The sequence below is a fragment of the Aspergillus sclerotioniger genome (assembly GCF_003184525.1).
Source record: "Aspergillus sclerotioniger CBS 115572 chromosome Unknown BO94scaffold_30, whole genome shotgun sequence".
NCBI lineage: Eukaryota > Fungi > Ascomycota > Eurotiomycetes > Eurotiales > Aspergillaceae > Aspergillus > Aspergillus sclerotioniger.
Window position 1 is genome coordinate 50,417 of NW_020291020.1, and position 27,916 is coordinate 78,332.

Consider the following 27,916-nt stretch of genomic DNA (forward strand, 5'->3'; position numbering starts at 1 on the left):
CGGAGATATCCGACAACTTGATTTTGAATGAGACCTGTGCGGTTGGTCGGAATCGACATTCTGCATCACCTGGCCAGATCATTCTGGATCCTTTCGTGCTAGGCACGGTATATTGAAAGTTGTTGGGACAAGTCTCTCCGTCTCTTCTTCAAATAGATGCGATCTGTCGTTTTTGGTCTGCTGGTTAGAGCTCAGCTAATTTTCATGTGATATACAGACTCAGATTAATTGAGACTGGCGCCTACAGGACCAAACATTAATTCTCGCCAGCTGCCTATCTTTTGAAGCATGCACGTCATGTGGTTATGGGCCTAGGCCTTTGGTGGGTGTTAGGGTTGCACCCCCACCGGATGTGCTAAGATCCTGTCAGCTATGGCGATTGTTATGTTGACAGGGATAAATTCCAAGGTACAATTCGACTGGTACCGGTCGGATCCCGATAATACAAAGTTGATATCCACAGGGCTAGGGTGTTTTCAAGAATTCCTTGTACCTCTGTTGTGAGCTTCGGTAGAGAACTCGTTGTGAGTCGATTCATGTAGATCTCCAGGGGGTTTCACTATACGACATAGAACCCAAATAAAACGATTAGAGGGTTTCCAAACGCAATCAGCAACACACCTCTCGGACAACCAGCGGAGTATGTCTAGATTGCAATGCCTGCTTCTCCTTCTCCCGACGCCATCTCGCCACAATAAGCCCAACTGATGCGAGCACTCCAAGACCACCAAAGGCAATCAAGACCCGGAATTTCCTCGTTGAAAGACCCTCCATAAACAGATCGCACTCGCTGCTCCTCCGCACCGGGAAGAAGGCTGAGACTTGCCGTCGACTGGGACAGCGCCTTGATCTGGGCTTCGGACAAGAATGTCCCCAAGCCTGCATCCAGCTCACTACGACTAACTGACGAGCAGATCGCAAGGCCGATGCATCCCCCTAGAGTGCGTACCATGTTATTCGCTCCGATGGCCGAAGCTTCGTCCATCCATCCATGTCAGCTCATGCAAAGACCGTCAAGGGCATGCTTACCTAGCTGGGCTTGAGAAATAGTCATTCTCAAGATCATAAACACCGATGGCATAATCAAGCCCAACACGAGGCTCAAGATGACCTGGTAGCCGTACTGTGGAGAGGGATGTTGTGATTGGTAGGTAGCAGACCCATTAACGAGGGCGAGAGCGGTGCCGCCTAGAGTAAGGTATTCGCACAATCGCGGCTTCTTCCCTGCGATAATTCCCGCCGCGGTGGCTGAGAATGGAGTCACAATGGTCATGGGAAGCAAAAGGATCCCGGAGCGCTCGGCAGAGAGACCGTTGACGATTTGAAACCGTTGCGGGATCTCAATGATCGCGACATAGAAAAGGACGCCGGAACTGAACATTGACCTGCTGGGTTCTTAGTTGATGAGGAAGGATCATTGAGGAGACCAAACCTACAACATGATTGTCGACACCACTCCATCCACCAGATATCGAACGGGAAAGGTCGGTTCGTATACAGAACAGCGCATCAGCCGGGTCTCGTATAATGCAAACATGAACAGCAAGACGAGACGAAGAACCAGGGTTGCAATGATCGGGGCGCTATCCCAAGGATAGAGGGATCCGGCTTCCTGGAGGGCAAAGAACAAGGGAATAAACCATATAACGGACAATGTGCATCCCACAATATCAGCTCGCTTCAGGGCATTGAGAATGTTCCCGCCCATATTAATTTGCATCTGTGGCACCGTAAAGATGAGAATCACGATGGTTATTGCTGCGCCCGGGACACTATAAAGAGGCGATGAGTCCGACACGGTCGCAGATGAGAGAGGTACGTGGAATGAGGCTGCTTACTTGATCCAGAAAACCCATCGCCATGTGGTATGATCCGTGATAGCACCGCCAAGGATGGGACCCAGTAAATTGGCAATCGCATACACGGAGCTGAGTAACTCGGTATAGGGTATAGACCCCAACCTTAGCGACTGGGACGGTCTTTGCAAGAACTACAAATGAGACTGAGTAGATCCCCGAGCCACCCATGCCCTGGAAGGCTCGGAAAACGATCCTGCAGGTGGATTTGTCGTTAGAAGATATGATATGGTGGATAGTGATATTCCCTGCCAAGGGCCGTCTTACAGTTGAGGCAGGGTCTGAGCCACTGCACATGTAATTGAGGCGATCATAAAGATGGAATTCGCAATAAGCAGAATGAGTTTAAGGCCAAACACGTCCCCTAAATTTGTCGAGACCAACAGGAATGCTGCAACAAAGGATGTTAGTATTGGTTTACCACGACTCGAAAGGATCCCAATGCCTACCATCGTAGGTGAGTAGATAAACGACCACCACCCATTCAGTGTTACTGGTGTCGTTGAGATCCTCACCTATTCTCAGCAACGAAGTGCCGACGATGGTGGTCTCAAGGGCCGACAGAAACAGCGATAACCACAGCCTGATAATTCACGGTTGATTAGAAGTCATCGCCACGGTCCTGGTCCAGACGTATCGTAGCCTACTGCCATCAGTTTGAGCTTCAATGGGGTCATTGCCAATGCAGGTGGTTCCATTTCGTCGGGTGCTGGGGCTCCATAGCGGACTCGAATAGGGCCGCCATCTTCTCCGGCCATGTTCAACAACAGAGGTCAACGTCAGACAATAGCGCAAGGCCATGCAAGGAGAGAGGTTAGAAGATAAAGCCTGTCAGGGCCCGATCGTAGACACCGGCACGGATCAGGCCATTTCCGCCCCGGTCTTATCCGAGGGGCTGCAGCCGGAGACAGGGATTAACATAACTAGTCCATTTTCTCGCAGCAGGGATAGAGATAAGTCTCAACAGCAGATGGTAATCCCCACAATGGTATCAGGGCAAATCGTTCAGTCATTACATTAGCCATCTTGACAGAGGTGCTTGTGTAGTTAGTTCGTGATATGGCAGGCATGTCCGATATAGCATTCGTATATGCGATTCCAGGCCTGTCTTGGAAGGTTCCCGCCCACTACTATCAAAAGCCACCGAGCAATAGGCTAATCATACATGCTGTACTGGAGCAACCAGACGAGGAATACAGCATTTGTGCTCCCACTATCCATCAACCAAACCATTATTCAACAAAATAACAAAGAACCCACTCACTCTACCCATAAGCCCAACGAACCAAACGATCCACCCCCCCCCCAAAATAACCCGCCGATACATCCAAGCAAGTCGCACTGCATAAAACGACCCCTCTCCCAGCAACCCCACCACCAGACCGGACACCACCATCAGATCCCAATTCCTCGCCTTGTACCCCGGCATCCGCATATCCGCCGTCTGCAGATGCATCGGCCGGATCTCCTCCCCACCAACCGCCCTCAACTCAGTTGAATTGATGGCGGTCGAGTACGCCTGGTAGTTGGAGAATGAGGTCAATGGGCATGAAGTACATGTCCGTGAAGCTGAGGGGACATTCTGGGGTGTTGGTGGGTGTTGTGGGGATGATGTAGGAGGAGTCCATGTTCTTGGTGTCGATATCTATATAATAGTATAAAATGCATTAACAATAGCTTATACTATGATACTTATATACTCATCTTGAAATACCACCTCGGCAGGTTACGAATCCCTCAACCCATGATCTCCACAATACCACCGAGCATAGTCAACCACTATTCTCCAATATCTACTCTATAAATTGGAATGATAAAATTTATCATCAAACAAAAACTACCTACATGAACAAGGAGGAAAAAAGAAAGAAAAGTAGACTTTTACTCCCCCCCTTCACCCCAACACCCATCATGAGAAGTTTGAGACATCTCACCACCAGCAACGCATCCCAATAAATCCAATCAAATTCAATTCCAATATAAAACAAAGACCCCAACCAAAGTACAAGTATATCTACTCCACAAAACACCTCCCTCCAAACCCCCCCAACAAATTCCCCTTCGAGCTTAATGATGCCCCCCCGCCGCAGCCCTAGCAATCACAATCCCCAAAACCATCAAACAGATAAGCAACACAATAAACACCACCGCTACCATCCGACAGCAATGCATCTGAGCGTGTCTTCTTTCTTGACGTGCGATGATCCGTTCGCATGCTGCGCAGTGATCGTGGGGGTTGCTGTTGCTGTTACTGCTGTGGTTGGGTCCGGTTTCGAGGTCTGTTTGGGGGAGTTCGATGTACTGTATTATTATGTTTTGATGGGTTATGTTTGGGGTTTCAGGGTAGGAGGTGTTTGGTAAGGCTTGGTGGGGACGGACCTGGTGGGGAAGATGGTGGTGGTGGTTGTTGGTGTTGGGGGATTCTTCGTAGGGTGGGGTTGGTTCGTCGGAGGGGGAGGGTGCTGGGTGGCCCATTTTGGATTGGATTTGGGTTGGGTGTTTATTTTTGGGATGGGTTGAAGAAAAGGTGTTTGGTGATGGGGGATGAGGGATTTATGTGTGTGTTAATATGGTGGTTTTGATGAGGTACATGACAGAACAGTGCTGCCTGGGCTTGCTGGAAGGATCGGGTCACATGCGCTGAGGTGCACAGCCACAACGCTTACTATTGCTGTGTTATGGTTTTAGGGGCTGATGGGCTGGGTTTGGTGGCTGGAGGGGTTGGATTTATTGAAGTAGGTAGGTAAGGTAGTAGATCATGCTTGGTGGTATGAAGATAGGCTGGAATGTACTCAGTGAGTACTACTAAATGTAGTAAATATGTAGAGTATAGAAAGGGCAGATCAGGTGACCTGTATCCAATCACCAACCATCTCAATATACAACCCCCTAATACCAAAGGCAGTAGCCAGTAGATCAGAACCCCCATGTCCAAGGAGATTCCAACCGATTAGGAACCAGTCTCAACGACGGTCCACAATATGCATTCGGATCAAACTTATCCTTCTTCCCCAACCTGACATATCCATCCCATGGCCCTCCCTCATCAAACCGCATACACATCGTATCACAATCCCTGCGACACTCCTTAAAGTGCTTCTTCTCGATAAACTCCACCACGGCCTTCCCCACCGTCTGACTCAAGCTTGTATAATCGCAGTCCGTCATCTTGGACGAATACGTGAACCGCCATCCATCATACACCCGCTCGAAATAATCGCATTGCTTCTCCTCAAAGTCCTCGAGGTTGATGTGAATAGTCGGGATTGCATCCGGGGGGTGCTGCTTGTGTTTTCCTTCGCGGACAGTTTCCGCCCACGCTTCGCCGAATACCTGGGCGATTTCTTCTGATGAGGCGCACTTTTTGTGAGTGGTGGACTTGCTGTCGGGGTTTGGGACGGAATCGCTGCCGGAGATGTGAACGTGGGGGTGGTGCTTGTCAACTTTGGTTGCGGAGGAGTCGGTCAGGGGTTTCTGCGACGCAATGACCGAGGTCGAGAGCGAGAGAAGGGCAATGGGGAGAGTCAATTTCATAGTGATGGATTGCTTAGGTTTGGATTGATGGTTGTTGGACTATCGAGGGATGTCGTTGCTTTTGTAGTCTGGGCGGGGACTGAGCTGGTCGGAGGATGCCCGGATCCCGATGCTTGACCTTTCTCGGAGTATCCGAGTGGTTGATGTGTTGGTGGTGGAGCAGTAGGGCGTCGGGCTAAACAGGGCGGGCGACGTTGGCTACTAGCCTGTGAAGGCTTAGATGACTGGAGAAGGCTGTATTGACCCGCTATTGAGGCTGAGCGGAGATTCGGATTCCTGTCAGAGTCGCGTGTAGTTTCAATGAGGTCATTGCTTCTCCTGAAGACCGGGGCGCAGTGGCCCGGGGTGCCTTAGGCTGCCGTATGCTGGACTGCATTGTCGCTACTGGCAGGTACTATGTATCTGGTTGATGTTCGCAGCTAGGTTGATTATCGGAACGTGGTATGGCCCGTGCTTGGTAGTAAACATTCCTTATTCAGTATTCATGTCCCCTGCCGTTGTGTCTCAAGTAAAGAGACCACAGAGATAGTGTATCACGCACTTAGAGGAATATGTGGACCATATTCTGTACACTTAACTTAGGTCAAGGTTTAAAGTGCGCCATTACGTGGCATATCACTAGGTCGCGTGTCTGAGCCTCTGGGCTCGGAGGACATCCCTATCGGTCCTTAGGAGATCAGGGGAAGCCAATCCATAAAGATGGTGGAGCCGGAGCCTCCCGAATAAAGGTTCATCCGCCGGTTGAAGCACTGGTCACGTGTGTCAGGCATCCATGGGGCATCCATCTCCTACCATTGGAGCCTCAGGCATGAGGACACTCAGAGAAGCTTGTTTCACCACGTGCCTGCATGCGGGGATCATTGCCGATATGTACTAAGAGGAAGTCGTCCATAGCAGCATAAGATTACCGTCTAGGTGATTCTTCATGAAAATAGAGAATGCTCGTTATCGATATCAGGTTTGTCTGGTTTGTTTCTCCCCGCCACCCCCACTTTCAGTCCCAGGAGACAGGAAAATAAAACATGATATGAAATCTGTTGGGTTGAGAAGCAGTCTACAAAGATAATCATACAAATTAACATCAAACATTTAAATGCATGCAAACAAATAATACCTTACAGCAATGTTGAATCAGCAATAGCTTATGCTGGGGTACTGGGTAGGCTAAAACCCAAATCAAACTCCGGTGAACCGCGACCCCACGGAAGGATTATTACCTAAAAATAAAATCTCCCCGCGTCAACCGATCTCTGACCCTCAATCCTGCGATTCCAATCAAAGATCTATCCTCTGCAGTCTCGGATCATACGTCATACACCATGCCTGACAAGGACGCTGGTACCCCGCGTGTCTTCCTCTACCGACACGGTACGTAACATGACGAGCCCGCATATGGCAGTTGACTCAACATATCACCAGGAGAGACGGAATGGTCCAAAAGCGGCCAGTACACCGGCATCAGTGAGATCGAACTCACCGAAGACGGCGTCAAGCAGGTGGTTGCATCTGGCAAGATCCTCGTCGGGTCCGGCAAGTTGATTGACCCGGCCAAGTTGGCGCGGGTGTTTGTCAGTCCCCGTCGGAGAGCCGTCCACACCTTTAACCTGGCGTTCAGTGAGGCCGATAAGCAGGCCTTGAAAGATGCCAACAAGGTGGAGGAGACGGAGAGGTTGGCGGAGTGGGGGTACGGTCTCTACGAGGGTATGTTGACCAAGGATATCCGGGCCCTGCGGAAGGAACATGGTCTTGATACCGAGCGGGCCTGGGATATCTGGGCTGATGGCTGTGAGGAGGGAGAGTAAGTTTATTCGACCAGCGGCAGGCCCGATAGGTAGCTTACATGGCATAGATCCCCTCAGGATGTGACTGACCGTATCGATAATCTGATTGCGGAAATCCGGACCATCCATAAAGGCAACATGCATGGTGAAAACCCCTCGGATGTGGTGCTGTTTGCCCACGGGCACACTCTGCGTGCTTTTACGAAGCGCTGGCTGGGGTATCCCATGGAATTTCCCCTTTCCATGATGTTGGAGCCGGGTGCGGTTGGAGTTCTGAGGTGTGTGCAGTCTTGATATGGAGATGATATATCTAACAGGTTGTAGCTACCAACATCATAGTATTGATGAACCCGCTTTTCTGGTGGGTTATGGATTTCCCTTGGAGAAGTGAATTGGGTCAGCAGTTGGCCTGTGGGAGGGGGTTCTGATAGATGAATGTGTAGATGTGGATGAATTAGACAGGATAGATGGATTGTGTTAAGCTTATTAAGATATAAATTTGTGATCAGGTTTCGTGAAATGAAGAACCAGCAAGAGAGACAACAGAGGGGATACCAAGGGCTGGTGGACCCCTGTTTCTTCTTCTCTCATCTCAAAATCGCGTCCATTCGTGGATATTATCCTTTGTCGGTCGCAATTTGTCGTTTTCCCTTGATTTTGTTTGTAGACACCTCAAACCATGTGTCCCATACTCGACATTGTAATGATGTATGTGGCGTAATCTACCATAAGCTCAATATATAGGACGAGAATTTATTCATTTCATAATACTTAATATCGGGGGTCTTCATAATTATAATAGATGGTTCATGCATATGCAGGTTTTAAATTCTGCGGGATGTGTGCAGCCCCATCATTCCACTGACTGACCGGAAAAATCTATGATACTGGGTGATGTACTACAATTGCAAAGCACTAAATATCAATCCGGCAAGATGGCCGAGCGGTCTAAGGCGCTAGGGTCAGGCTATCTGATCTCACATATTCCTCAGGAGTATTCCTAGTCTCGAAAGGGGCGTGGGTTCGAATCCCACTCTTGTCATTTTTTGCTTTTTCTCAGCTACCATACACATTGTGGTATCTAGTCATCTTTTGAGTTTTTATTGGCTTCTTCCTATAAACACCGTTGATCATATTGGGACAATGTGTATTCTACAAGAAGTGCCGTACCCGGACGCAACATAACACAATGTGAAAAATTGAATTGCAGTGAATTCGAACATATTCAAGGTCGGGATAATCCCAACTACAACTCAGCCTGCATAACTGAACACATCCAAGTCCCACCATGGCTAACAGTGCACACTGGCCCAGGGCTGCTGCGCCATGTGCCAATGCCCAAGAATTCCCCATTGATTGCATGATATGTCCCCACAATTGGGAGCTGTTGAACCTCCGTGGCGTCTTTGAGCAGGACGTCATATTTGGCCTGTCGCACCTTCTTCTGGATGACATATGTGGCTCCCCCAGCAGACATAAATGGGCATATCAGCTCTTTCAACCGAGAAATCCACGACTCGGGTGTCATATCCCTTCCGAAAACAATTCCTTCGCCTTTTCCGCTTCGCGCTGGCTTGAGAAGCCACTCGTCTTTGAGGCCACACTGCAGACGACATCGTTCGATGAGTTGTGCCAGCTGGTTAGATCCTGGAAGGATAGTCTCGCAAATGCCTCGCTCGAGTAGACTGGCTTCTTGAGGTGTCAGAACCTTTCTCGCCACGAAGGAATCAATCTCCTCTAAAACGACCCCCAGCATCCGCTTGTCGTGGACCAGAAGCAAAGTGCGCATGTCATTAAAACACCGCAAACTGATCTCTTGCAGCATTTCATAGCCAAGATCAAGAAGCTCGTGGTGATGAAGTTCTAGCTGAATCTGATGAACCTCTTCGAGAATCTCTCCGGCCTCGTTTTGGAAGTTGTCTCCCTTGATAGGCGACCGAGAATGGACCAGGCAACATAGTTTGTTCCCAGGTGACCGATTGCATGGTATCAACCGGAGATCCGCCGGGGTTATAAAGCGAACCTGCTGGCCTAGATGCCTCGCATAGTGAGTATAGAGATGGATATCGACCCCGGGTTCTTGGTCTTTGAGAAGGTGTAGGGGCAATCTCGGGTTATAGAGCCGGTGCATTCCGTCGAATAACTACACTTCACGGTCAGCTGAGACTAGGGAGCATGGATAAAACACACAGATTGTGAATCAGTGGCCCCCACCAGCTCGTGTCCACTGATACCTGTATCCACCAAGGCATCTTGCCCGAGCGCGTTCATCATGAAACCATTCCAACAGAAGCGGGCATTGATTTCGCAAATGCGAAAGGCTTCCGGTCTATCCTCTGTGCCACCCTGCTCTTCGATGAGAAAATCGGGTCTCCAGGATCCACGGCATTCCCGAAAGGGGCGAATGATGCCGGTGTGTTGGGCATCATCCAACCACTGCTTACATGAGCAGGTCCAATGGTCAGGATCGGATTAAGGTAAGGTCATACCTGAAGAAGCCTTTCTTCTACGGGGTGTAGAGGCATACGCGCCGGGAAATTTGCGCTCGGATCAACCCACCTGGTAACAATGTCGTCGATGGCCGTGACGAGGACTTTGTTAAGAGACGCCAGGCTTGCGAGATGATTTCGGGTCACCAGCATCGGAAAAGGACAGTTGGAGAGATACATCGTACCAGGCCATAAGTCGGCTGGACAGGATTTCAGCAGACTCGAAACTAGACTGTCCTGAAGTCGCTGGCGGATCTCTGGGCTGACTGCACCAGGAGCCGTGATTTCGGCCGGGCCTTCTGAGGGGATGACCCCGATACACCGCAGTCGAATTGGAGATTCTTCCATGATGGTCCACGATGAAGATGATAGGTCCAAGTCACACAACGGCCAAGGGCGGGGATTTATGCGTCCAGCGGCACACCGGATCTTTTTCATCCTCATGCATATGATCGTTCATAGATGTGAGGAGATGGTCTATTGACTTCATCTAAATCAGTACGCCACCATGTCTGCTGGCTTCTATTCCTTGGCTGAGATTCTCTCGGTCGCCCAGGTCCATCCATTTTATTCGGACACGCAATATCCCCCTACCCGAGAGGTGCTCGCTCACATCCTTCAGGCTGCCCAAGCAAACCCGAAAGCCGGCCGGGATCTCGAGTCATTTCCCTTGACGAGAAAGCACTCGCTGTACGTGATAATGTTGATCTCAAATAGATGCTTCTGACCTAACCACCACCAATCGTCTACTAGATACCAGCAAATCTCTCGGCTCACGGTGGACAAGGATGCACGGAACGGATATCGCCGGGAAACCTTTGTCAGCACCACCGGAGGGGGTTCAGGCGGGGCCCCGATGGTGTTTGCGACAGATGCCCTCGAAAACCGACAGCAGCGAGCGGTGATGGGCAATCTCCTGCGGAATTGTGGCCTCATCGAACCGGGGGATTGGATCCTGACCCTCCACGTCTCGGGCCATCTCTACCGGTACGTCTGCCCTGATCCATGCCGGGCTTATACCAACCACTTCAGGGCTTTGGACTTGATGACCGAGTTGTCCGAGAATGCCGGTGCGGCTGTTTTATGTGCTGGACCGGAGATGGCGCACTCGGCGGTCGTGGAAGCCATCATTCAGTATCGGGCTAATGCCGTGGCGGGGGACGTCAGTCAGCTCCTGCAACTGGCCAAGTATGTCACCACCTTGGATGCAGCACAGAAGAAAGAGCTGGCCCTCACCAAGTTGTTCTACACGTCCGAGTCCATGACATCCTCCCAGCGAGGGTTTCTGATCTCGGCCTTTGGGGAACTCACCATCTGCTCCATCATCGGCAGCGCAGAGGCCGGGGCATGGGGTGTCTCGAGCAGTGCCTTGACCGGGGTTCCCAAGGGAGACTATACAGATTTTATCGTCGATAAACGAACCATCCATCTGGAGATCATTCCTCTGTCGGTTACAGATCCGGACGAAGCCGCTCCCGGCAAGACCACCGGTGTGCAACATGTACCCCCAGGACAGCCGGGCCTTCTTGTGCAAACGTCACTCCAGCGGTTGAGAAATCCCCTGGTCCGGTACGTATGTGGCGATATCGCCTCCCTGCACCCATTGCCTCCGACATTGCTCGCAACTCTTCCCAGCCAACACACCGAGCATTACCAAGTCGTCCGCATCTACGGCCGTGATCAACGTTCCAGCTTTACCTGGTACGGCGAGTACTTTGAATTTGGGGCCATCGAGACCTTTATGCGGGCCGAGCAGTGGGATATCCTACTGTGGCAGATTATTCTGCAGCATGCGACCGAGGGGGCGGGCATTGTGCTGGAGGTTCGCATCTTCCGGGACCCCAAGAGTCGGGTCAGCCAAGATCATCTAGCTGCTAAGATTCGAGAGTTTTTCTGGGTGTTTGATTTCAATGCCGAGTTGTTTCGGTTGGAATTTCTGGTGGATACGAGGGGGTTTCGACAGAGTCGGACAGGGAGGAAGGTGATGCAGTTTGTGGATCTGACTGCTTGATGTATATCAAAGACTACTACCTCATCAGTTGAATACTGCAATCTTTGAATCAAAGGGATGATGCTAGTAAATCATTTCCCATCACGTAAAATGTCAAGATACGTAGAGAATGATAAGCAAAAGCAGTATAATATGATTTGGTAGGTGGTCCAAGCTACGTACAATAACATCAACCAAGACCAAGACCAATAACAACAACAATAACAGGCAAACCACACCATATCAATGGCCAGATCGATCGATGCTATTCTTCCAATTAAGCATCCGTGTGAGCAAGCCAGGCCAGACCAACAGGAACAGTCATAGACACCCATCCATCCATCCATCCACCCCCTCAAACCTCAACAGCAACCTCAACAGGAGCAGCCTCAGCCTCAGCCTCAGCCTCCCTCTTCCCCTTCGGCGCCTGATCCGCATAATCCTTCACCCCCGTATCAATCGCCTCCGAAATCCCCCCCGCAATGGACCCCGCCAAGCTCTGCAAGTTCTGCGGCACCTTGGACACAATCGTATCGGACAATTTCTTCGCGGCGGCCTTCTGCTGCGTCAAATCATTGTACGTCTGGGCTCCCTTGCCGGCCTTGACAATCTGGGCCTTTTTGCCATCGAGTTTGGTGATGACGGTCGAGATCTTGTTCTTGAGGTCGTTGACCGGGCCGGGGAGACCCAGAGCGTCGCCGGAGGACAGAGCCCCGGAGCCGCTGACCTTCGTGTTGCCGTTGTTGATGGCCGCCACGAGATTGTTGGATGCTTGTTGGAGTTTGGTCACGTCGCCGCCCGTGTAGCCCTGGATGGCGGTGCCGAGGGCGTCGACTTTGGTGCCGATGGTGGAGAGCACGCCAGTGATGGTGGGGAGGTCGCGTTCTTGGACGGCGGTGGGGCGGCGAGGGTGAGGGTGAGGGTGAGGAGGGTGGAGAGGAGGGAGAGTTTCATTTTGATGGTTGTGGTGGATTTATTGAGATGGATTGATTGAGTGGTTGAGTGATTGATGAGTGGTTGACTGATGAGTGGTGGTTGATGAGATGCTTGATGAGGATGGAAGGGATATGTTGCTGGGTATTCCAGCACCTTTATATATCCATCCCATCCAACACAAAAACAATCCCATAAAGCACAGTGGAAGCAATAAAATAACGATGTGCAAAAAAAAACCTGAATTTTCAGTGATCGACAGGGTAACTGTACTCTGATCGACGGGAACCCGCAGCACCGATGGTTAGAAATTGTCTGAATTTCCGGGGAAGCTTAAATCCCAGCGGGCGGTTTTGAGGGATGGGATTTGCTTAGCTAAAACTTTAATTCTAAAAGTATTATCCTAGGGTAGGGAGATCGCCAGATTGCCCATGGGGTAAATTGTGATATGGCGGATTCTTATTTATGGGACGATATTGGGGTGTATCATCTTGTTGATTTGGGTTGGGAAAGTGCTGGCTTTTGGGACTGCTGTATTTCGGGGATCGTTTCAGTAGCTACAAGCATGATGATCGGTGTTTCATAAAAGTTCCATTGCTAAGCCTGCCAAGCTAACAAACAAGCGATAGGATAACTATTTAGGGAAGGAAGGAAATCCGTGTGCAGAAATCACCAGCAAAATAACAAAAAAAAAAAAAAAAAAAAAAAAAAAAAAAACTAGGATCTCTTTGGGGGAATGTTTTCCTTTTTGACAGGCAGCCTGGATGATGACCCTTTCTTGGGCAGGTCAGGTTGCGGCATCACTTTTCCTGACTTAGGAGCCTCCGTGGGCTTTCTGTACGGAGCACGCCAGATGTTGAATGCTTCCACGAACGGGCTCTCCTCATCAACCACAACAGACGTGGACGAGTCGGTGTATCCGAGGCCCTCGAGGTCGATCAGATAAAGCTTGTCCGTCTTCGCATCGTAGTTGAGATAGCTGGCGTGTCGCATGTTCAGTTGATAATCATTCTGGCGCAATATCCTGGGTGGGCAAGCATTCGTCAGTAAGATGAATTTAACCCATAGAAAGGTCTTAATCCAAGATGTGCGCGAGCTGGGTTCGGATACTCGCGAGCTGGTCATCAGTGAGGCCGTCTTGAATATCATCAACGTTCTGACCCAAGGGAGTCTTCAAGACCAGAAAGTCAACATAGCCATCGGGAAATGGCATCCACTCAGGCTGGTCCTGAGTTTCACGGGTGACATATTTGGGCTCGAGTCCCTTGTTGCCCAAGAGTTCAGCAGCCTCAACTTCATGGCAGTAATGTTGCTCAGCGATCTCCAGGATCTCCTGGTGATCGTGATCATCGAAATCAAAGTCTTTCGGGTTCAGTTCATAGCGTATCTTGATGAAGCAGGATTTTTGAGTCACTGTGTTTCTAGCCTTTGCTAGAACATGACGCTGGCCCATCCGTCTATCCAACACCTCGGAGAGTTGCTCTTCGATCTCTAGTCTGTTTCCGTCGATCTGGAAGACTCGTCCTTCCAAGCTGTAGGCACACATGGTTGGTCGATTGTATGGTTTGATATAATGAGAATGGAGGTTGTGGTGAGATGTTTTCGATGAGAAATGGTGTCTGATCAGAGAGATGAAGATTGAGTTGTCAGGTTAGAAGAATTTTCTTTGACGCGGACTTTAACATGAGTCACAGCCACAATAACGGGAAGAACCCATCATTTACCATGACACGCGCGTCGCGTCATTGTGAATATATCATCAAAATGGGTTGATGATTGCCTCATCCGGCCTTTGCCGAGTATACAGTCACGGAATATGTGTTACAAACAAGGTTTCTACATACTCCGTCTGATTGATCAAGAGAAACTGTTCTCCGTTATCGGCCGAATCTTCTACTCTCGAAACTGTATACACCTGAGGCTTTCTATTGGTACTTATCGCCCTGACGCATGTCTCTACTTACTATATCACCTCAGCGGCTATCTATATCATATTTGCCATATAAGTTCCTTTGCTAGAATCTTTCTCCATACTCTTTAGACAATCAGTCGTTTACATAGGACCCAGGCGGAAAGTGCTATTGTAGTGCACACCGTTGTGGTCGTAACCTGGCCGGTGTAGCTCGAGTGTCTTACTTGAGTATAGTAGCTAGTTGCTAGCAGGAGATCAAAACGGAAGCAATAGGGTGATTTTTTTCCAGCAATATTGCGTGCCTAGCGGGATTATACCCTGACAGAAACTACAAATTAGACCAGGGTAGATATATCCAGGTCACAGATGCGTCTGTAATGAAGGATAGTGTCCAGCATTGAGCTCGTCGGCTATGATTTGAAGGATCCAGAGCTCTAATCTTTCATATCACCGAATTAGCAGACCCGTGAATCCCCGGTAGCATTCATTTACAAAGGGCACTTAGTGTCAATTCTGAAGTGAGAACTAGATAAAAAGAGTCGTCCGTAGATCGACCTTTCTACAAACAACATAGCTTTTGAACGTCTGTTCCATAGTTTTTATTTTCGAAAGAGATCTCATCATCTCGAATTTTACATCAAGAGCTAAGGAGATGCAAAGGAGTTACCGACTCCGCGGGATCAGCCATTGAGGCGAAGGAGAGTGCGACTCTCATTTCTATGTTGGGCGGGATAAGAAAAAAGGGCTGCAGATTCTAATAATGCACCAGTTTCACCTCAGTAGGATGTAAATTCCAGTGGTGGGAGCGAAGGGTGGGACTGCAACCGCGTCTTCCTCGAACGGTTACATATGTACACGATATACTAGTCCTATTCCTATAATGGCGTGTTCAGTCGAATGGTCCTGGAGACTATACGCCCGGATTTCATTATATAGGTGTGGTATCGCTGTTAGTTGGCTTGCTGCCTTGGACAAGGCAAGTGTGTACAATGAACGGTCAATCCAGTGGACGGGCTCATGATATAGAACCTGTTCGAGAAATACCAATCGAATGATACGCCAGGCTCATCTATTTCTGGGTAGTATGGACTATGCTATTCCAGGGAGTTTTCCAAAGCATATAGAATAGTTGCCTATGTCCCGTTATTCCCACAATAGTGCACAATATTTTCAGACAAAGAGAAGAAAAACAGAAAGGACTTACGAACGATAGGATCTCAGCACAGGTTTCCTAATCAGAATCAACTAGTTTATTGAGAGCCTTTCCCTGAGATACAGCGCTCTCGGACTTTACGATCTATCTACCATTGCTGCTTTCCCAAAAGAATCACCGTGACGTTATGAAGTACGCGACATAATATACAGTAACCTCGGAGCTTACACCATCGGAAGGAGACCAGTCTCGTCTACAATCTCATCACCTGGCCGGAAAAGTGGATTATTTGGTTCAGTAGGATACGGATCAAGCTTCTTAAGATAAAACTGCAATTTCCCACGTAAGTCCATGAAACTTGGAGTTGGAAACGGAGGACTTTATCCCCATCAAGATGCGAATATGGGTATGGACCGGGATTAGCGCAGACTCGGTTGGTATGTTGTGTTAATTATCTTACCCTGTATAAAGATCAAGCATATGTCTCTTACCTAAGTGCCCTTTTTCGATCAGATTTATCAACCTACTTGACTATGTTTTAGTGACGCCCGCTACGCGAGATGCTAGCTATGCGGGCTCTTCAACTGTTTGATGCAAGGAGTACTAACTACTACTCAAAGGCATTATAACCTGCAGTACACGGCTTGACAGAAACCCATGCACAGAAACATGAGATAGTATCCCGACGTATAACTCAACAAGATGCAGTACCTACTGTTGAGCCAGTCGCTCCGAGGGTTCTAGCCTTCTGATTATCATCTCCATGCTTGATCCAACGTGGGTATGCTGGTGAAGCTTCGTAGTACATGCGGTCTTTGAAGTCCTGTAAGGTATTGGAGCCGGTATCCAACGTGACCAAAGAGCAGCTTTTACTAATTTCGTGTGATATTTTCTTTGCCAACGCGTGGCTTTGACCCTGAAAGATTTGACCTCGGAGATGAATTCTTACAGGCGGTGGCATTTCCGTCGGGTGTGGACTTTCGGAGTCATATGCCAGCAACTAACACACAAGACAACTTCATTTTAAGCCTTTTGCCAGATTGAAAAACTCCTTCCTCCAGAAACAGGAGATATTCATTGGAGTGGGTCACACAGACCCGCTGGAGACAGACGGAGCCTTGTGTAAATAACACGAAGGGGGGGGGTGTCCATACCTCTCCCCACCCTTACCAAGGGAGCGAAGCTGTAAATACCAGCAATATAGAGCAAGTCACACCACAAAAAAAAATCCAATAAGAAAGACAGCTTTATGAAACCAGGCCTCGGAGCTATAACCTTCCCTTACCAGAACCCGACCTAGAGGTTCTCAGCGCTAGCGCGGCCCGAAAAGGATGGGCAGAAGGTAAGTAGTAACCTAGTAGGATTTATTCTATTCAGTCATTGCTGGCATTACTACTAGAGTAAAGAAATATAGTAGTTTACTGGTGCTTAATTTCCCGCGGTTGGCCGGGCGGGTAAACAATGAAGCTAACGGGTGCAGCCGCTTTTACCCGCCCGAAACTTTGATGGCTACAGTACCGGTACTACTTGGCATCAGGTTCTAGACTTGAATTGATTGAGCGGGATGGATCAAGATCATGTATCCGTAAATACCGAAGAAAGTAAGCCAATGCAGCTAGAATACGAAAGGGGAAGAAAGGAGAGCTTCAGCTCAGCTCGGTCCAGTGCCTGCTATGCCTGGGGCAGCTGCAGCTGAGGGAGGTACTAGCAAACAAACCCACTGACTGCAGTTCGTGCCCCACTTGGGTTCATTACCACTGTTCATACGGAGAAATACCATCTGCATATGTACTGCTTTGGCAGCCTGATCGACAGAAGCATGGACGACATATCAGTCAAGCATGCATGCACTTCTCCGCTCGGGGTTCACGTCTGGTCCCCGACCGATCCCCGCGGTGGATACTCTTCCTACCCCTACCAGTCATTACAGCCTCGCTGCAGGAATTAACTTCCGATCGCCGAGGCGTGGGTGGCTAGCTAGACTCTGTAGTCGGTAGTTGGAAAAAGGCAAATCGAGCTGACGGCAAACTGCTCGGCCAGAAGTGTTACCCCAGACCCAGATGTGACAGATCTGGGTGCTTGTTTTGCTGAAATGGACGGTAAGTGAATATTCTATAAATGGGGAGATCGGAGTGTTGGGTGGGATTTTCTATGCAGGCCGAGTGGTTGGTTTGTGATGATACCGGGCTCTTCAGCATGTCAGCTTGGGGCAGTTATGGAGGCGAAGCCAGGGTGCTTGGGAGACTACTTTGGGAGATGATCTACTGAACCTTATGCCAGGCGGCTTGTTACTGATAAGCCAGCGTTTGTGATTGGATAGCGAACATCTCCGATCGCGTCTGATCTCGCGAGAGGTTGAAACAAGCTTGTATTTATGTGGTGGTGGCTAGTTGGTAATACCCGTAGTAAGCATTTTCAGCTGAATAGTACAAGGGTCTACGAGAATGACTACTAGGATTTCTGTCCGTCGACGATCGGACCCATGAGGAGCTCGATAAGCTGGTATTGTGTTAGCATAGGAATCAAGCGAGACAAAGAAAGAAAAAAGGAAAATCTACCCATTGTTCAAGCCTAATGTCGTTGTCGCGAAGCTTTTTGAACTCGGTGTCCAATCGTTCTATCCAGACTATGAGTAATAGTTCAGTGAGAATGTACAAGGACTTACCGCTGGTAATGTAGAGAACATCATCAAGTTCATGATCATTCTCCAAATCACTCAGGAATTTTTTGGCGGTTGGATCGTCTCCGATCTGGCTGACTTGAAAGCGGACCACTGGGCTGGTTAGTCTAATACAACCAAAAAAAAAGAAAAAAAGAAACTGAAAGAAAGAAAAAACAAGAAGAAAGAGAGCCAATCACCTTTTGGATCATAACCATGGGCTTTCAATTTGGTCCCGCATTCTTGAATAACATCCCTAAGAGTGTCGATACCTTCAGGCGTACCATGCGGCCCGCTTGGGTGGCCATCCGTAATGATCGAGACCAGCACAGGGCGCTTCAGTGTATTCCTTCCGAGGTGTTGGTAAACATTATCCTGCAAAACTTTGGTTCGGAGATTCGTGCCAATCTCCGTCCACCCGTCAAAAGGTACATGTTTCATGATCGTGTCGATCGTCTCCAACGAGGGTTTCGACATTGGTGGTGTAGTTTTCTCGTTGATGAATCGCAGCTCAATTCCTTCATTGTCAGGAACAACTCGGGTCGTGATACTGGTGATGCGTTGGGTGAGGTCGTTGAGATGCTCTTTTCGCTGGTCCTGCTTCATGGAGGCACTGTCGTCTGAACTCTGTCAGACGTGTCCATGAGACATGAGAGAGGTGCATCTTACCGCAGTAAAGAACGGGCTGGTAGAGGGCCAAATGAGCCAAGTCCTTGGGGTCTAGGACATTGGATGGACTCGTCCGGTCCAAGTCCACCGCCCTTTCCACCACCTCTTTAAGAAACGGATCATCTGGTTTGAAAAAGTTGTCCAGCTTGTTGTCTTTGATAATTGCGAGCATTCGGTTCTTGAGTTCGTCTTTCTCTTGTTCCTTTGCGTCATTGAAACCCTGGTCCTCGGAGATATACTATAGTATACAATGTATCAGCGTCAAGTCTTCTTAGAACAAACGAATGAGAAGGTTACCTTTCCCAGCCGCTTGTCAACCTTGCCAGTCATCTTAAACCTCCTCTTAATCGCATCTTTGGCAATCATACCTGCTGCTGCCGCGACTCCCACACCCGCAGCAACCTTCAGGTTCTTATTTGCCCAAAAAACAGCCGACATGACGAATGCCGTCACCTTGGCTACTTCTTTGGCACGGTTCTTGAACCGCGTTGCACGAGGTAACATGGCATTCAGCACCTTTGGGTCCGTGGTCAAATCCTTTGCCGATTTTTTATTGACAATGGCATCCGGGTCAGCACCGTGGTCCACCAGACTCGAGATGATTTCGAGAGATTTGTGAGTTTTAACAGCTTTCATCAGCGGTGTCATGGCTTTGCCCTTCTGGCCTTCAGGTACGAGGTTTGGGTCTGCTTTATGATTGAGTAGAAGCTGTATGAGACGCTCTTCGACGTTTTCTTTGCGTCGGTCGAACCCGCATGCTCGCCACAGAGGGGGGATTCCTCGTCGAAGGCAGTCTGGATCAGCCTTGTGTTTGAGGAGAAGTTGGGCTGTTTTGAAGTCTCTGTTTAGGACGGCGATGCCTAGAGGGGTGGTATTGTCTTTTGGGTCAAGGTAGTTGAGTTTTTTGATGTCGGCGCCTTGCAGGTCTTGCTCGGTCAGGGTGCCGTTTTTAGCGTGGTCGTAGATGGTATTCATGTTGGTTGATGGTACTGGATTGCGGTCTTTGTCAATAAGCTTTCTTGGTTATGTTCAAAGTCTTGAGGTGTAATGCACAATTGAGGCTATGGGAGAGGTGTTATATATTCCAACCTCTACTCGGATACCGCCACCAGACCTACGAAGAAGCCTCCGGAGTGCCTTGTCAAGTTTGACTCGCCATTCAATGATCCTATAACGTGCTCTGATATCCATCTCAGTCAAATCTTGAAGGAGCAGGGGTGATATGCAGATCATTCAGCTGACGATGCGCAAGGTTCACGCAAGTTCAGCTCGACATTGAACTTGCCGCAGAACGGTATTACATGTATTACATTACATTACATCCGCTCGTCATGTATTTATGCACGGGCGGCGTGTCAACTCCGAACACCCGCTACGGGACAATCGATTGGTCCACCCGCCCTCAGCCTCGGGGAATCGGAGCCAGGCATCCGCTACGACTATGAACCCTGCAACAGTATCTGGAGCAGACCATTTTTGAGAATCTGTTTGATTGGACATCTGAAAATCCTCTAGTATGCATGACACGTCAGTATGTGACAGCCATGGATAAATTCCCCCTCATACAGAGCTTGAGTAGGAAGATACGCCCATATCTCCTGTCGCATCTGCTCCGAACGATCAACACCACACCCCCGCCCCCATGGAATCCCACCTCATAGCTCGAGAGGAAATCGGCAACGACGATGCTGCCCAGGATCTCTACGGCCTGGGAGTCCGGCTGGGATTCTACCTCCAAGGCCTCGCCATGATCCTCTATCTCTACGGCGACGAAGAAAACTACGGCAAGGGGCTGAAGATAGCGTCGGGAAGCATTACTGTATCCATTTTAGCCTCGTGGTTTTGCTACGCGGTGGAGCAGGCGTTTAGTCCCAGCGAGGCGATTGTCGTTCTGATGATGGTGATGTGCCTGGCCTTTCCGGCCAAATATACTCTGTGTAATCCCCGAACCATCATGGGCGAAACCATCGGGGTTCTGGCGGTGCTGCTCACCGAATTGGGTACCTGCGCGGCCCTGCTGTGGACCTTTGGCACTCTAGTGCACAGCCTCCCTCGATTGGGAACCCCGAATGTGGTGTTTTTCTTTGCCCGGGTGTCCCTCACCGGCTGGGTCCGCTATCTCGCCCTCGTTTATCTCACCATTGACGCCATCACCTCCCTGATGGTTGCCTCGAGAATGGTTCGCGTCTTGATGATTGCCTGGACTGCCTACGCTGCCGGTCGCACCGAACCATCCCCAGTCGAGCTTGACGAAATCTCCGCCACCATCAAGTGGAAGTCGGAAGAGTTCTTCCTGACCATTCAGGTGTGGGTGGTTTGGGTCTTTACTATTGTTACGGTGGAGGTCACGTTGTACTGGAATCACTTGACGCCGGTGATGGATCTGCGCTCGCCGGGGCAGTTGATCCCATTTGTGACGGGGTTGATCTTGTTGATTGATAGTCTTTCGGTGGTGAGCAGAGCGTATCTTCCGCGGTATGCAAGGGTTTTTGTGCCGCTCTGGTCGGTTGGGTGGTTGGTGGTTTGGCCGTTTCAGGCGTGGAAGTTGCCTGGGGTTATGGCGCAGCTCAAGGAGAAGCCGCAATTGGAAGATGAATCGGAGGTTACGGTGTAATAAACGTGGTGGATTTAATAGTACTCATATGCTTGGTTGCTTCTTCATCGATATCCCGCAGTAATGGAGCCTCTAGGCGGCTACGTCGTCCCAGCAAAAGGTGTTATACTAGCTTCATCAGCCAAAAGAAGAACAGAGAACATGGAAAAAGGACATACCTTGAGTGGTAAATTCTTAATATACTTTTCCAACGACACATTGGAGCCATCAAAGGTGTCTGTCTCTCGATCCAACTCGGTAATGTCATCTCCATTCACTACCAGGCAAGCCATACTCTGGTCCCTCCCACCCTCCAACCTCACGACAACCGTGAACATTTTTCCCTTCTTGGATTGTTTCAGCTCCACAAAGCAGAATTGCTGCAGGGTATCCGTGAGTGTGACACCTTTTGCCATGACATCCCACAAGACCCACTGCTGATCCTTTCTTGCCTCGGGCCAATCCGGAGGCGGCACATGCTGGAACACATGCAGCATGCTAACGTCCACGAGAGGGGTTGGTGCATAGGCTGGAAACACATCAAAGGCAGTGTTCATCCCCTCTTTCCCCCAGTGGACCCACGCTAAGTCCTCGTACGGAGGAAAATGCAGATACAATGGGTCCGGCTCGCTTTTATCGGAAGCAGCCTTGAGAGCCTTATGATGCTGACTGAGATTGGCCCACTCGAAGATCTGCTTGAGGACAGTGGCGTTGATCCGAGCTCCGGTGCTTCCCTTGCCGCGTCTGGCGGGGCCGTTGTTGCTGGTTTCTTCATTAGTGGACATTAGGTCAACTTTGCAATGTGACTTCACTTACTGGACCGCTACCACCGTTTCATGACCATTGTAGGGCATGAAGACTGGCGATCCACTCAGCCCTTTGTCGGTCGTTATATCGTACTCCAGATGACTTTCCCGGGCAATCCGACATTCTCCACTGGAGGTACTGAGGGGCTCAAGTTCCTGTTCTTTTGATTGGACTTTTCTTCCTGTCTTATCTTCCTCATGAGGGAAAAATCCAGTGAGTTCCAGCGTCTTGGATTCGAGATTCTCGTAGGCCAGATTCAGCGCGAATCCAAACCCAAGATCGAGATCCAATGCCTTCCTGAGATTCTTGTTCGTCTCGAACTGCCGGCGAACGAGAATGACCCCGTAGTCATGGTCCGGGCCCTGTTCACCACGCTCACGATGGTACAGTGGACACACGAATGGCGGGATGTCTAGTGGCTCGATGGGATATTTGTGCTTGTGTCGCTCGATGATGAGGTCCTTGGAGGGATGGCCGCTCTTATCCACGAGATTATGGCCTGCTGTTAAGATGACATACCACTCGGCTCCGGGGATATTGAGAAAGAACCCGGTGCCAACCTTCTCGTCCGCTATTCTATTCAGTTCAACACCAGAGCAGTAAATGACGGATATACATACGCTCGCCATCTTGCTTGAATTTCAGTCTAACTACCCAATCCTCTCGGTCCTGGGTTCTTGCCTTTTTCAGACCCCATGACTCCTCTTTCTCGGGCAATCTGCTTCGTGAGGGATCCCACACCAGAGGGTTTAGTTCGAAGGACTCTTCGTCGGACATGTTGTACAGCTTAGACAATTAGTATAGATGTGAGAGCTATTCTACCGACAGTGTGATTCAATGATCTTTATATAGGACATGGTATCAATACCATACCTTACCATCCGTAATACCAGACAGGTACTGATACCATATGCAGTAGGTGTGACAGCCCCTGCATGCATTGCGCGCCCAATTTTCAGCTGGCCTGACAGCCCCACGACATGGCCATTTCATAGATCCCCGCACTACCAACCAAGCCTTATTTAAGTCCTTTGTACATATACCCCAACACACACCACTCATCACCGCACAAGATTCTACAGTCAATCAACACCATGGACGTCTCCCTCCACGACATTGCCTACTTCCTCAAGGTAGCCGCGGGCGCTTTGTCCCTTGATGGATCCACCCTCTATTACATTGTCGAGGAGGATGGTAATCTGATAGAAGACCACTGGACAGGAAGCGAAGTCAAGGACAAGGTTTTTATCGCCTCGGAGGTGAAGAGTTCTCCATCTGCTAAATATTTACTCAATGATGATACTGTGAGATTTCCCCTCCCAAACAAGAAAACCCACCAATAACACTAACACAACCCCCCAACCAGCGCCGCGTCTTCTTCCCAAATGCAGAAAACCTCCTCCAATGCGCCGAATACGACGACAGCGAGGAAGCATGGTCCGCGGTGTCTCTCCAATCCGAACATCCCCTACACATGCACCCTACCAGCCCCCTAAGCGGCTGCTTCGACAACAACGGAGATCAACTCATTTTCTTCCAAGACCCCTCCGGCCAACTCCAGGGAATCCGCATCGAACGAGATGGCGAATGCACACCTGTTCCTCCCCTCCCGGAATTCCAGCAGTCAAAGCTAGTTCACACAGCATATGAAGCCGACAGTGGAGCGATCCATCTCCTGTATATCGGGAGTGGTAATCAAATCGTTGACTTGAAATGGGTTCCTGGAAATGATGAATGGGATGGTATGTGCCTGCCTCCTTTTTTTTAAAAAAAAAAATGATTGCCATCCATCTATCTTGCAAAAATAATAACATTCCTCCCCCCAGAATCTATCATCCCAGGCAGCGGATTCGCAAACCACGCAATTACGAATTTCACCATCACCTCGACGGACGAATCAGAGATAGGATTTCTGGCTGTTTCTGCCACAGATAAGGTGGTTTATATTGACCCGCAAGGGGAGACTAGTGAGTTGGGTCAATTGGACAAGAAACGGTTTGCGGCTGTCTCGAGCGAGGAATGTGCGGCGGAGATTACTAGACTCGGTGTTAAGTTGGTTAAGGCTGCTGCTGGGACGAAGAATAAATAGGTTATTGATCTGATGGAGCTATTTGTCTGGGAGTGTGCAATGGAATTGTGGTCTTTAATGTCTGTCAAAAAATATGTGTAGGTAGATTAGATTATGTTCACGCCCTCGCCAAGATAAAGAGGAAGGATGAGTGAAAAGGAACAAGTACTGAAATTCTTCACATGATTCAAGATCATACGCCTCTAGAGTAAAATGTTCTATTTTTGGGGGCCTCCATCTCTATATAGATAATATCAGGGCCAGGAATTCACAAAACCCACCAAGTCTCTGCCACTGATTGTCTGAACCACTCTCCTCCCCTCAGCGCGCATCACTCACAAGCTTAATCTTCACCGAGGTACTCAATCCCGTTCACACTGGCAGAATAGAACAAAATCCAGAGCCTAAATCAAACGACAAGACATCGTCAACTCCCCTGGATCCCTCCACCCTTCGAGCGCTGAAGTCTCAAACCCGAGCAGGTTCAATAATCTAAGGATAGAATCAAAACCGTATTGAAATTCATACAACTTCTTTGTCTTCCTGATACCTCGACAACGTTCTACCCACCGCCTGTGGACGGGGTTACAGCTGCGAGGGGGTCAGAAATTAGTGCGAGGGTGCCAGACTTGTGCTGGAAAAACTGTTTAGCTAGGTTTAGAGAATTTCTGATACTGAATAAGCTCAGTTATCTGATATTTTTAAATCTATTACTGAATTAGTTTAAACACATGATATATCTAATACTGGATTAGCTTTATATATAATATTTCTGATACTGGTTCAGTTCTGTCTATAATTAAAAATCATACATAAAAAAAAAAATTTTTTAAAAAAATCTAATATCTTAATTATCCTAAATACCCTAATAAATATCCTAAAATCTGTAGAAAATATGGTTAGATTTAATAATTAAGTATTATAATAGCTGGTTCAGTGTTATAAAATCCTGATACTAGATCAGCTATTTACGTGATTGAGCTCATCGGGTGTCAGGAATTCTCTGATACCCTTGCACTAATTTCTGACCCCCTCGCAACTGGGCCCCTCCTGTGGACAAGACTGCCAATCTCTTTACTTTATTAGGTAAGATATCTCCCCACCGAGTGGCCTGAAACCACCTCAAAATATCCCCCTTACTGACAGCAGTATAACCCAGAAGCGCACATCACCAACACCGATTTCGCCTCCCATAAGCAAACAACTAAATCCCAAGTGAAACCCGGGTCTTAATCAAATGTATGAAGCCTGCCAAGCTGATACTGCACCCATACCAAGTGGTCTTTCTAATTTGAATTCTCAAGATATTTTGGTTAGGGATTGATACAATATGGGCTATCTAGCTATATATACTAACATGAAAGGATTACTGAAATGAAGTGTGGTCGGTGGGATAAGGTTAGACGGGGAGTCTTTGTACGATACATTCCTTGTTCTTGGGTGTTGTGCATACTCTGATGTTTAAAGTTGCAGATTTAAGGTCGTAGTGAGATCCGGAGTATGATCGGAAAGAGGCCTTCCCGGAATTACTCCCGATAGTGACCGGAGCTTGTGGCGGACCGGGGAATATGCAGTAGGACGGGAGTCTGCCTGCAGTCAGTAATCACCATAACCAAACAGAAAAAGAATGTAACCTAGCTGCTTCATCGACCCCAAATTAGATAGTAAGAAAAAAAATAAAGTCAAAGGATGGTATAAATTGCTCACTGCCCGAGTGGCACCGACTCATCCCTTCTTTAGCATAGGAAACGAGAGCACGTGCTCACATCCCAATTCAACACACTCATTATATATACAGGTACCGCCACGGCAGCTAATATACAGCAATACACACAGGCCAAGAATACCTGGATTCACATAACCTCATAAGATATGACGAAGGCTCGTAGAGCGTAGGACATTAAGATACAGTTCGGAACATGCTGAGAACGATAACAAGCAATGCAATTAAGAAACATCACCGCAGGTGAAAGGACTGTGGACGTCGCCGTCGGCGTAGTTGTTTTTCTGTCATTGTTAATGTGTATTCGTGAGGATGGGATTGATTGGGTACTTACAATATCCTCAATACTGGAATAAAGTCCACCCACTAGGACAATCAGACCAAAGATGAAGCAGAATAGATTCACCAGGCTGGTTAATAGGTTCTCCCGGGAATACCACGGCCCCTTGCGGATGAGGACATACCACAGGACTGGGGGAAGGTAGAAGGAGAACCCGGAGGTGAATAATGCGGACGTGATAGAAAGGAGATCGTCGAAGAATGGAATGGCCTCGGCAATAACCCAAGAGATAACCGTTAGGACCGTGATCACAGTCAACCAGGTGATCCACCCCTTGGGCGTGTTGATATAACGAGTCACGCTGTTGGCGTAGATCCGGCCGTGGATCAATCGACCGGCAACAATGGTGCAAATAGCCCCGGAGATGAAGATAACTGGCAGGGCGATGCCAAAAGCGATCTTGCTCACGATGTTTCCGGCCGACAGCAGTGCGGGCGATTGGACATCGAGGCCGACAAAGGCGTAGATCGTGGCTCCCGTGATGGTGTAGATCACGATCTGGAGGATACCGAGAGACCAAATCGATTTGGTGAAATCCTTAGGCGTGTGCATCTCGTCCATGAACGAAAAGAGACAGCTGGCAAAGGTGTACGCAAAGACGATATTGCTAATAGCGATGAATCCATCCGAGAAGCTGGGATCACCCTGAGGCAAAGCGGACCAGTCTACTGCAGAGAGACCGCCCGGGGCATCAGTGCTCCGGACGCCAGTAGCGATAATAGTGATACCAATGGCAGCCACAATGGAGATAAAGTCCACATAGCCGAGCCAGGCCATATCAGCAAAAGAGGACGGGATCGACAGCAAGAGAAGAATGACCGCGGAAACAACACTCCAGACGACGGAGCAAATTCCGCTATCAGTGATATGACGCAGGGCGATAGTACCGGTCAAGCAGTTGGAGCCAGTCAGGAAGATCAGCTGCAGGATCAACATGAAGGTGAAGAGCTCACGCCCCCAAGACCCCATCAGCAAGGCCCCCGCATCGCCATAATCGCGGACAGCCGGAAAGGCGAGCTTGACCTGTCCAATCACGTACGAGGTGTATATCGCAATCAAGCCTATGCCCACGCAGCAGATAACACCGGCCACCATGCCGAGGGCAGCGAACGCGGAAGGAATCGATAGCGCTCCTAAGCCAATGGCCTCCACAATCAGCATGATAGTGAGCCCCTTCCACCCGAGACGGTGGTACTTGGCTTCTCCAGCCTCGATGATCTGCTGGTCTCCATCATCCACGGCCTCGGGCAGCTTGCCATCCACCCACGCGTTCAGCTTTCCGGGGAGGGGCTTCTTGCTGCCACTGTCGGGCCGATTGGCCTCTAAATTACCAGGGGAGGACTCCATGGTGAGCTGAGCCGTTCAGAGGTATACTGGGACGAGGCAAGGGAGAAAGCTGTACATCAATG

At 49.1% G+C, this 27,916-nt stretch overlaps 13 protein-coding genes and 1 non-coding gene across 14 annotated transcripts; 5 read left to right on the plus strand and 9 right to left on the minus strand.

Annotated features, from left to right (window-relative positions):
• Window positions 1–646: 646 nt before the first annotated feature.
• Window positions 647–2,614, minus strand: BO94DRAFT_589166 (MFS general substrate transporter; the record flags this gene model as incomplete). The annotated part of the gene is made up of 8 exons (XM_025615931.1): window positions 647–975; window positions 1,030–1,385; window positions 1,437–1,772; window positions 1,839–1,936; window positions 1,995–2,052; window positions 2,124–2,247; window positions 2,306–2,439; window positions 2,490–2,614. 8 exons carry the CDS (start codon window positions 2,612–2,614, stop codon window positions 647–649), a joined length of 1,560 nt encoding a protein of 519 aa, XP_025463676.1.
• A 1,027-nt stretch (window positions 2,615–3,641) lies between these two features.
• On the minus strand, window positions 3,642–4,440 carry BO94DRAFT_227517 (uncharacterized protein). Its single transcript, XM_025606276.1, has one exon. It carries the CDS (start codon window positions 4,329–4,331, stop codon window positions 3,924–3,926), a length of 408 nt encoding a protein of 135 aa, XP_025463677.1. The 5' UTR covers window positions 4,332–4,440; the 3' UTR covers window positions 3,642–3,923.
• A 332-nt stretch (window positions 4,441–4,772) lies between these two features.
• On the minus strand, window positions 4,773–5,390 carry BO94DRAFT_549617 (uncharacterized protein; the record flags this gene model as incomplete). The annotated part of the gene is made up of 1 exon (XM_025613458.1): window positions 4,773–5,390. One exon carries the CDS (start codon window positions 5,388–5,390, stop codon window positions 4,773–4,775), a length of 618 nt encoding a protein of 205 aa, XP_025463678.1.
• A 1,243-nt stretch (window positions 5,391–6,633) lies between these two features.
• BO94DRAFT_499915 (histidine phosphatase family protein) lies at window positions 6,634–7,731 on the plus strand. Its single transcript, XM_025609399.1, has 4 exons — window positions 6,634–6,758; window positions 6,810–7,188; window positions 7,240–7,449; window positions 7,496–7,731. The coding sequence occupies exons 1-4, from the start codon at window positions 6,710–6,712 to the stop codon at window positions 7,560–7,562; spliced, it is 705 nt and encodes a 234-aa protein (XP_025463679.1). The 5' UTR covers window positions 6,634–6,709; the 3' UTR covers window positions 7,563–7,731.
• Window positions 7,732–8,100: 369 nt separating this feature from the next.
• BO94DRAFT_t263 lies at window positions 8,101–8,213 on the plus strand. Its single transcript has one exon. It is a non-coding gene; the product is annotated as a tRNA-Leu (tRNA).
• Window positions 8,214–8,417: 204 nt separating this feature from the next.
• Window positions 8,418–10,089, minus strand: BO94DRAFT_606936 (uncharacterized protein; the record flags this gene model as incomplete). The annotated part of the gene is made up of 3 exons (XM_025616531.1): window positions 9,661–10,089; window positions 9,362–9,607; window positions 8,418–9,314 (listed from the first exon to the last, which is right to left on the minus strand). The coding sequence occupies exons 1-3, from the start codon at window positions 10,006–10,008 to the stop codon at window positions 8,418–8,420; spliced, it is 1,491 nt and encodes a 496-aa protein (XP_025463680.1). The 5' UTR covers window positions 10,009–10,089.
• Window positions 10,090–10,168: 79 nt separating this feature from the next.
• BO94DRAFT_606939 (uncharacterized protein) lies at window positions 10,169–11,726 on the plus strand (the record flags this gene model as incomplete). The annotated part of the gene is made up of 3 exons (XM_025616532.1): window positions 10,169–10,350; window positions 10,414–10,647; window positions 10,693–11,726. The coding sequence occupies 3 exons, from the start codon at window positions 10,169–10,171 to the stop codon at window positions 11,669–11,671; spliced, it is 1,395 nt and encodes a 464-aa protein (XP_025463681.1). The 3' UTR covers window positions 11,672–11,726.
• Window positions 11,727–12,005: 279 nt separating this feature from the next.
• Window positions 12,006–13,576, minus strand: BO94DRAFT_627349 (cell wall mannoprotein 1 family protein; the record flags this gene model as incomplete). Its single annotated transcript, XM_025617414.1, has 2 exons — window positions 12,006–12,535; window positions 13,432–13,576. 2 exons carry the CDS (start codon window positions 13,574–13,576, stop codon window positions 12,006–12,008), a joined length of 675 nt encoding a protein of 224 aa, XP_025463682.1.
• Window positions 13,577–13,658: 82 nt separating this feature from the next.
• BO94DRAFT_589172 (uncharacterized protein) lies at window positions 13,659–14,129 on the minus strand (the record flags this gene model as incomplete). The annotated part of the gene is made up of 1 exon (XM_025615932.1): window positions 13,659–14,129. The coding sequence occupies one exon, from the start codon at window positions 14,127–14,129 to the stop codon at window positions 13,659–13,661; it is 471 nt and encodes a 156-aa protein (XP_025463683.1).
• Window positions 14,130–18,047: 3,918 nt separating this feature from the next.
• Window positions 18,048–19,951, minus strand: BO94DRAFT_499922 (ankyrin repeat protein; the record flags this gene model as incomplete). Its single annotated transcript, XM_025609400.1, has 6 exons — window positions 18,048–18,147; window positions 18,207–18,265; window positions 18,314–18,421; window positions 18,508–18,927; window positions 18,977–19,214; window positions 19,274–19,951. 6 exons carry the CDS (start codon window positions 19,949–19,951, stop codon window positions 18,100–18,102), a joined length of 1,551 nt encoding a protein of 516 aa, XP_025463684.1. The 3' UTR covers window positions 18,048–18,099.
• A 594-nt stretch (window positions 19,952–20,545) lies between these two features.
• Window positions 20,546–21,590, plus strand: BO94DRAFT_606951 (uncharacterized protein; the record flags this gene model as incomplete). The annotated part of the gene is made up of 2 exons (XM_025616533.1): window positions 20,546–21,461; window positions 21,513–21,590. Exons 1-2 carry the CDS (start codon window positions 20,619–20,621, stop codon window positions 21,588–21,590), a joined length of 921 nt encoding a protein of 306 aa, XP_025463685.1. The 5' UTR covers window positions 20,546–20,618.
• A 72-nt stretch (window positions 21,591–21,662) lies between these two features.
• BO94DRAFT_589175 (uncharacterized protein) lies at window positions 21,663–23,153 on the minus strand (the record flags this gene model as incomplete). Its single annotated transcript, XM_025615933.1, has 4 exons — window positions 21,663–21,698; window positions 21,749–22,331; window positions 22,386–22,947; window positions 22,997–23,153. The coding sequence occupies 4 exons, from the start codon at window positions 23,151–23,153 to the stop codon at window positions 21,663–21,665; spliced, it is 1,338 nt and encodes a 445-aa protein (XP_025463686.1).
• A 288-nt stretch (window positions 23,154–23,441) lies between these two features.
• Window positions 23,442–24,594, plus strand: BO94DRAFT_499928 (uncharacterized protein). Its single transcript, XM_025609401.1, has 3 exons — window positions 23,442–23,680; window positions 23,743–24,118; window positions 24,203–24,594. The coding sequence occupies exons 1-3, from the start codon at window positions 23,471–23,473 to the stop codon at window positions 24,463–24,465; spliced, it is 849 nt and encodes a 282-aa protein (XP_025463687.1). The 5' UTR covers window positions 23,442–23,470; the 3' UTR covers window positions 24,466–24,594.
• A 1,797-nt stretch (window positions 24,595–26,391) lies between these two features.
• Window positions 26,392–27,854, minus strand: BO94DRAFT_474799 (N amino acid transport system protein; the record flags this gene model as incomplete). The annotated part of the gene is made up of 2 exons (XM_025608528.1): window positions 26,392–26,451; window positions 26,502–27,854. The coding sequence occupies 2 exons, from the start codon at window positions 27,852–27,854 to the stop codon at window positions 26,392–26,394; spliced, it is 1,413 nt and encodes a 470-aa protein (XP_025463688.1).
• Between the last annotated feature and the right edge of the window lie 62 nt (window positions 27,855–27,916).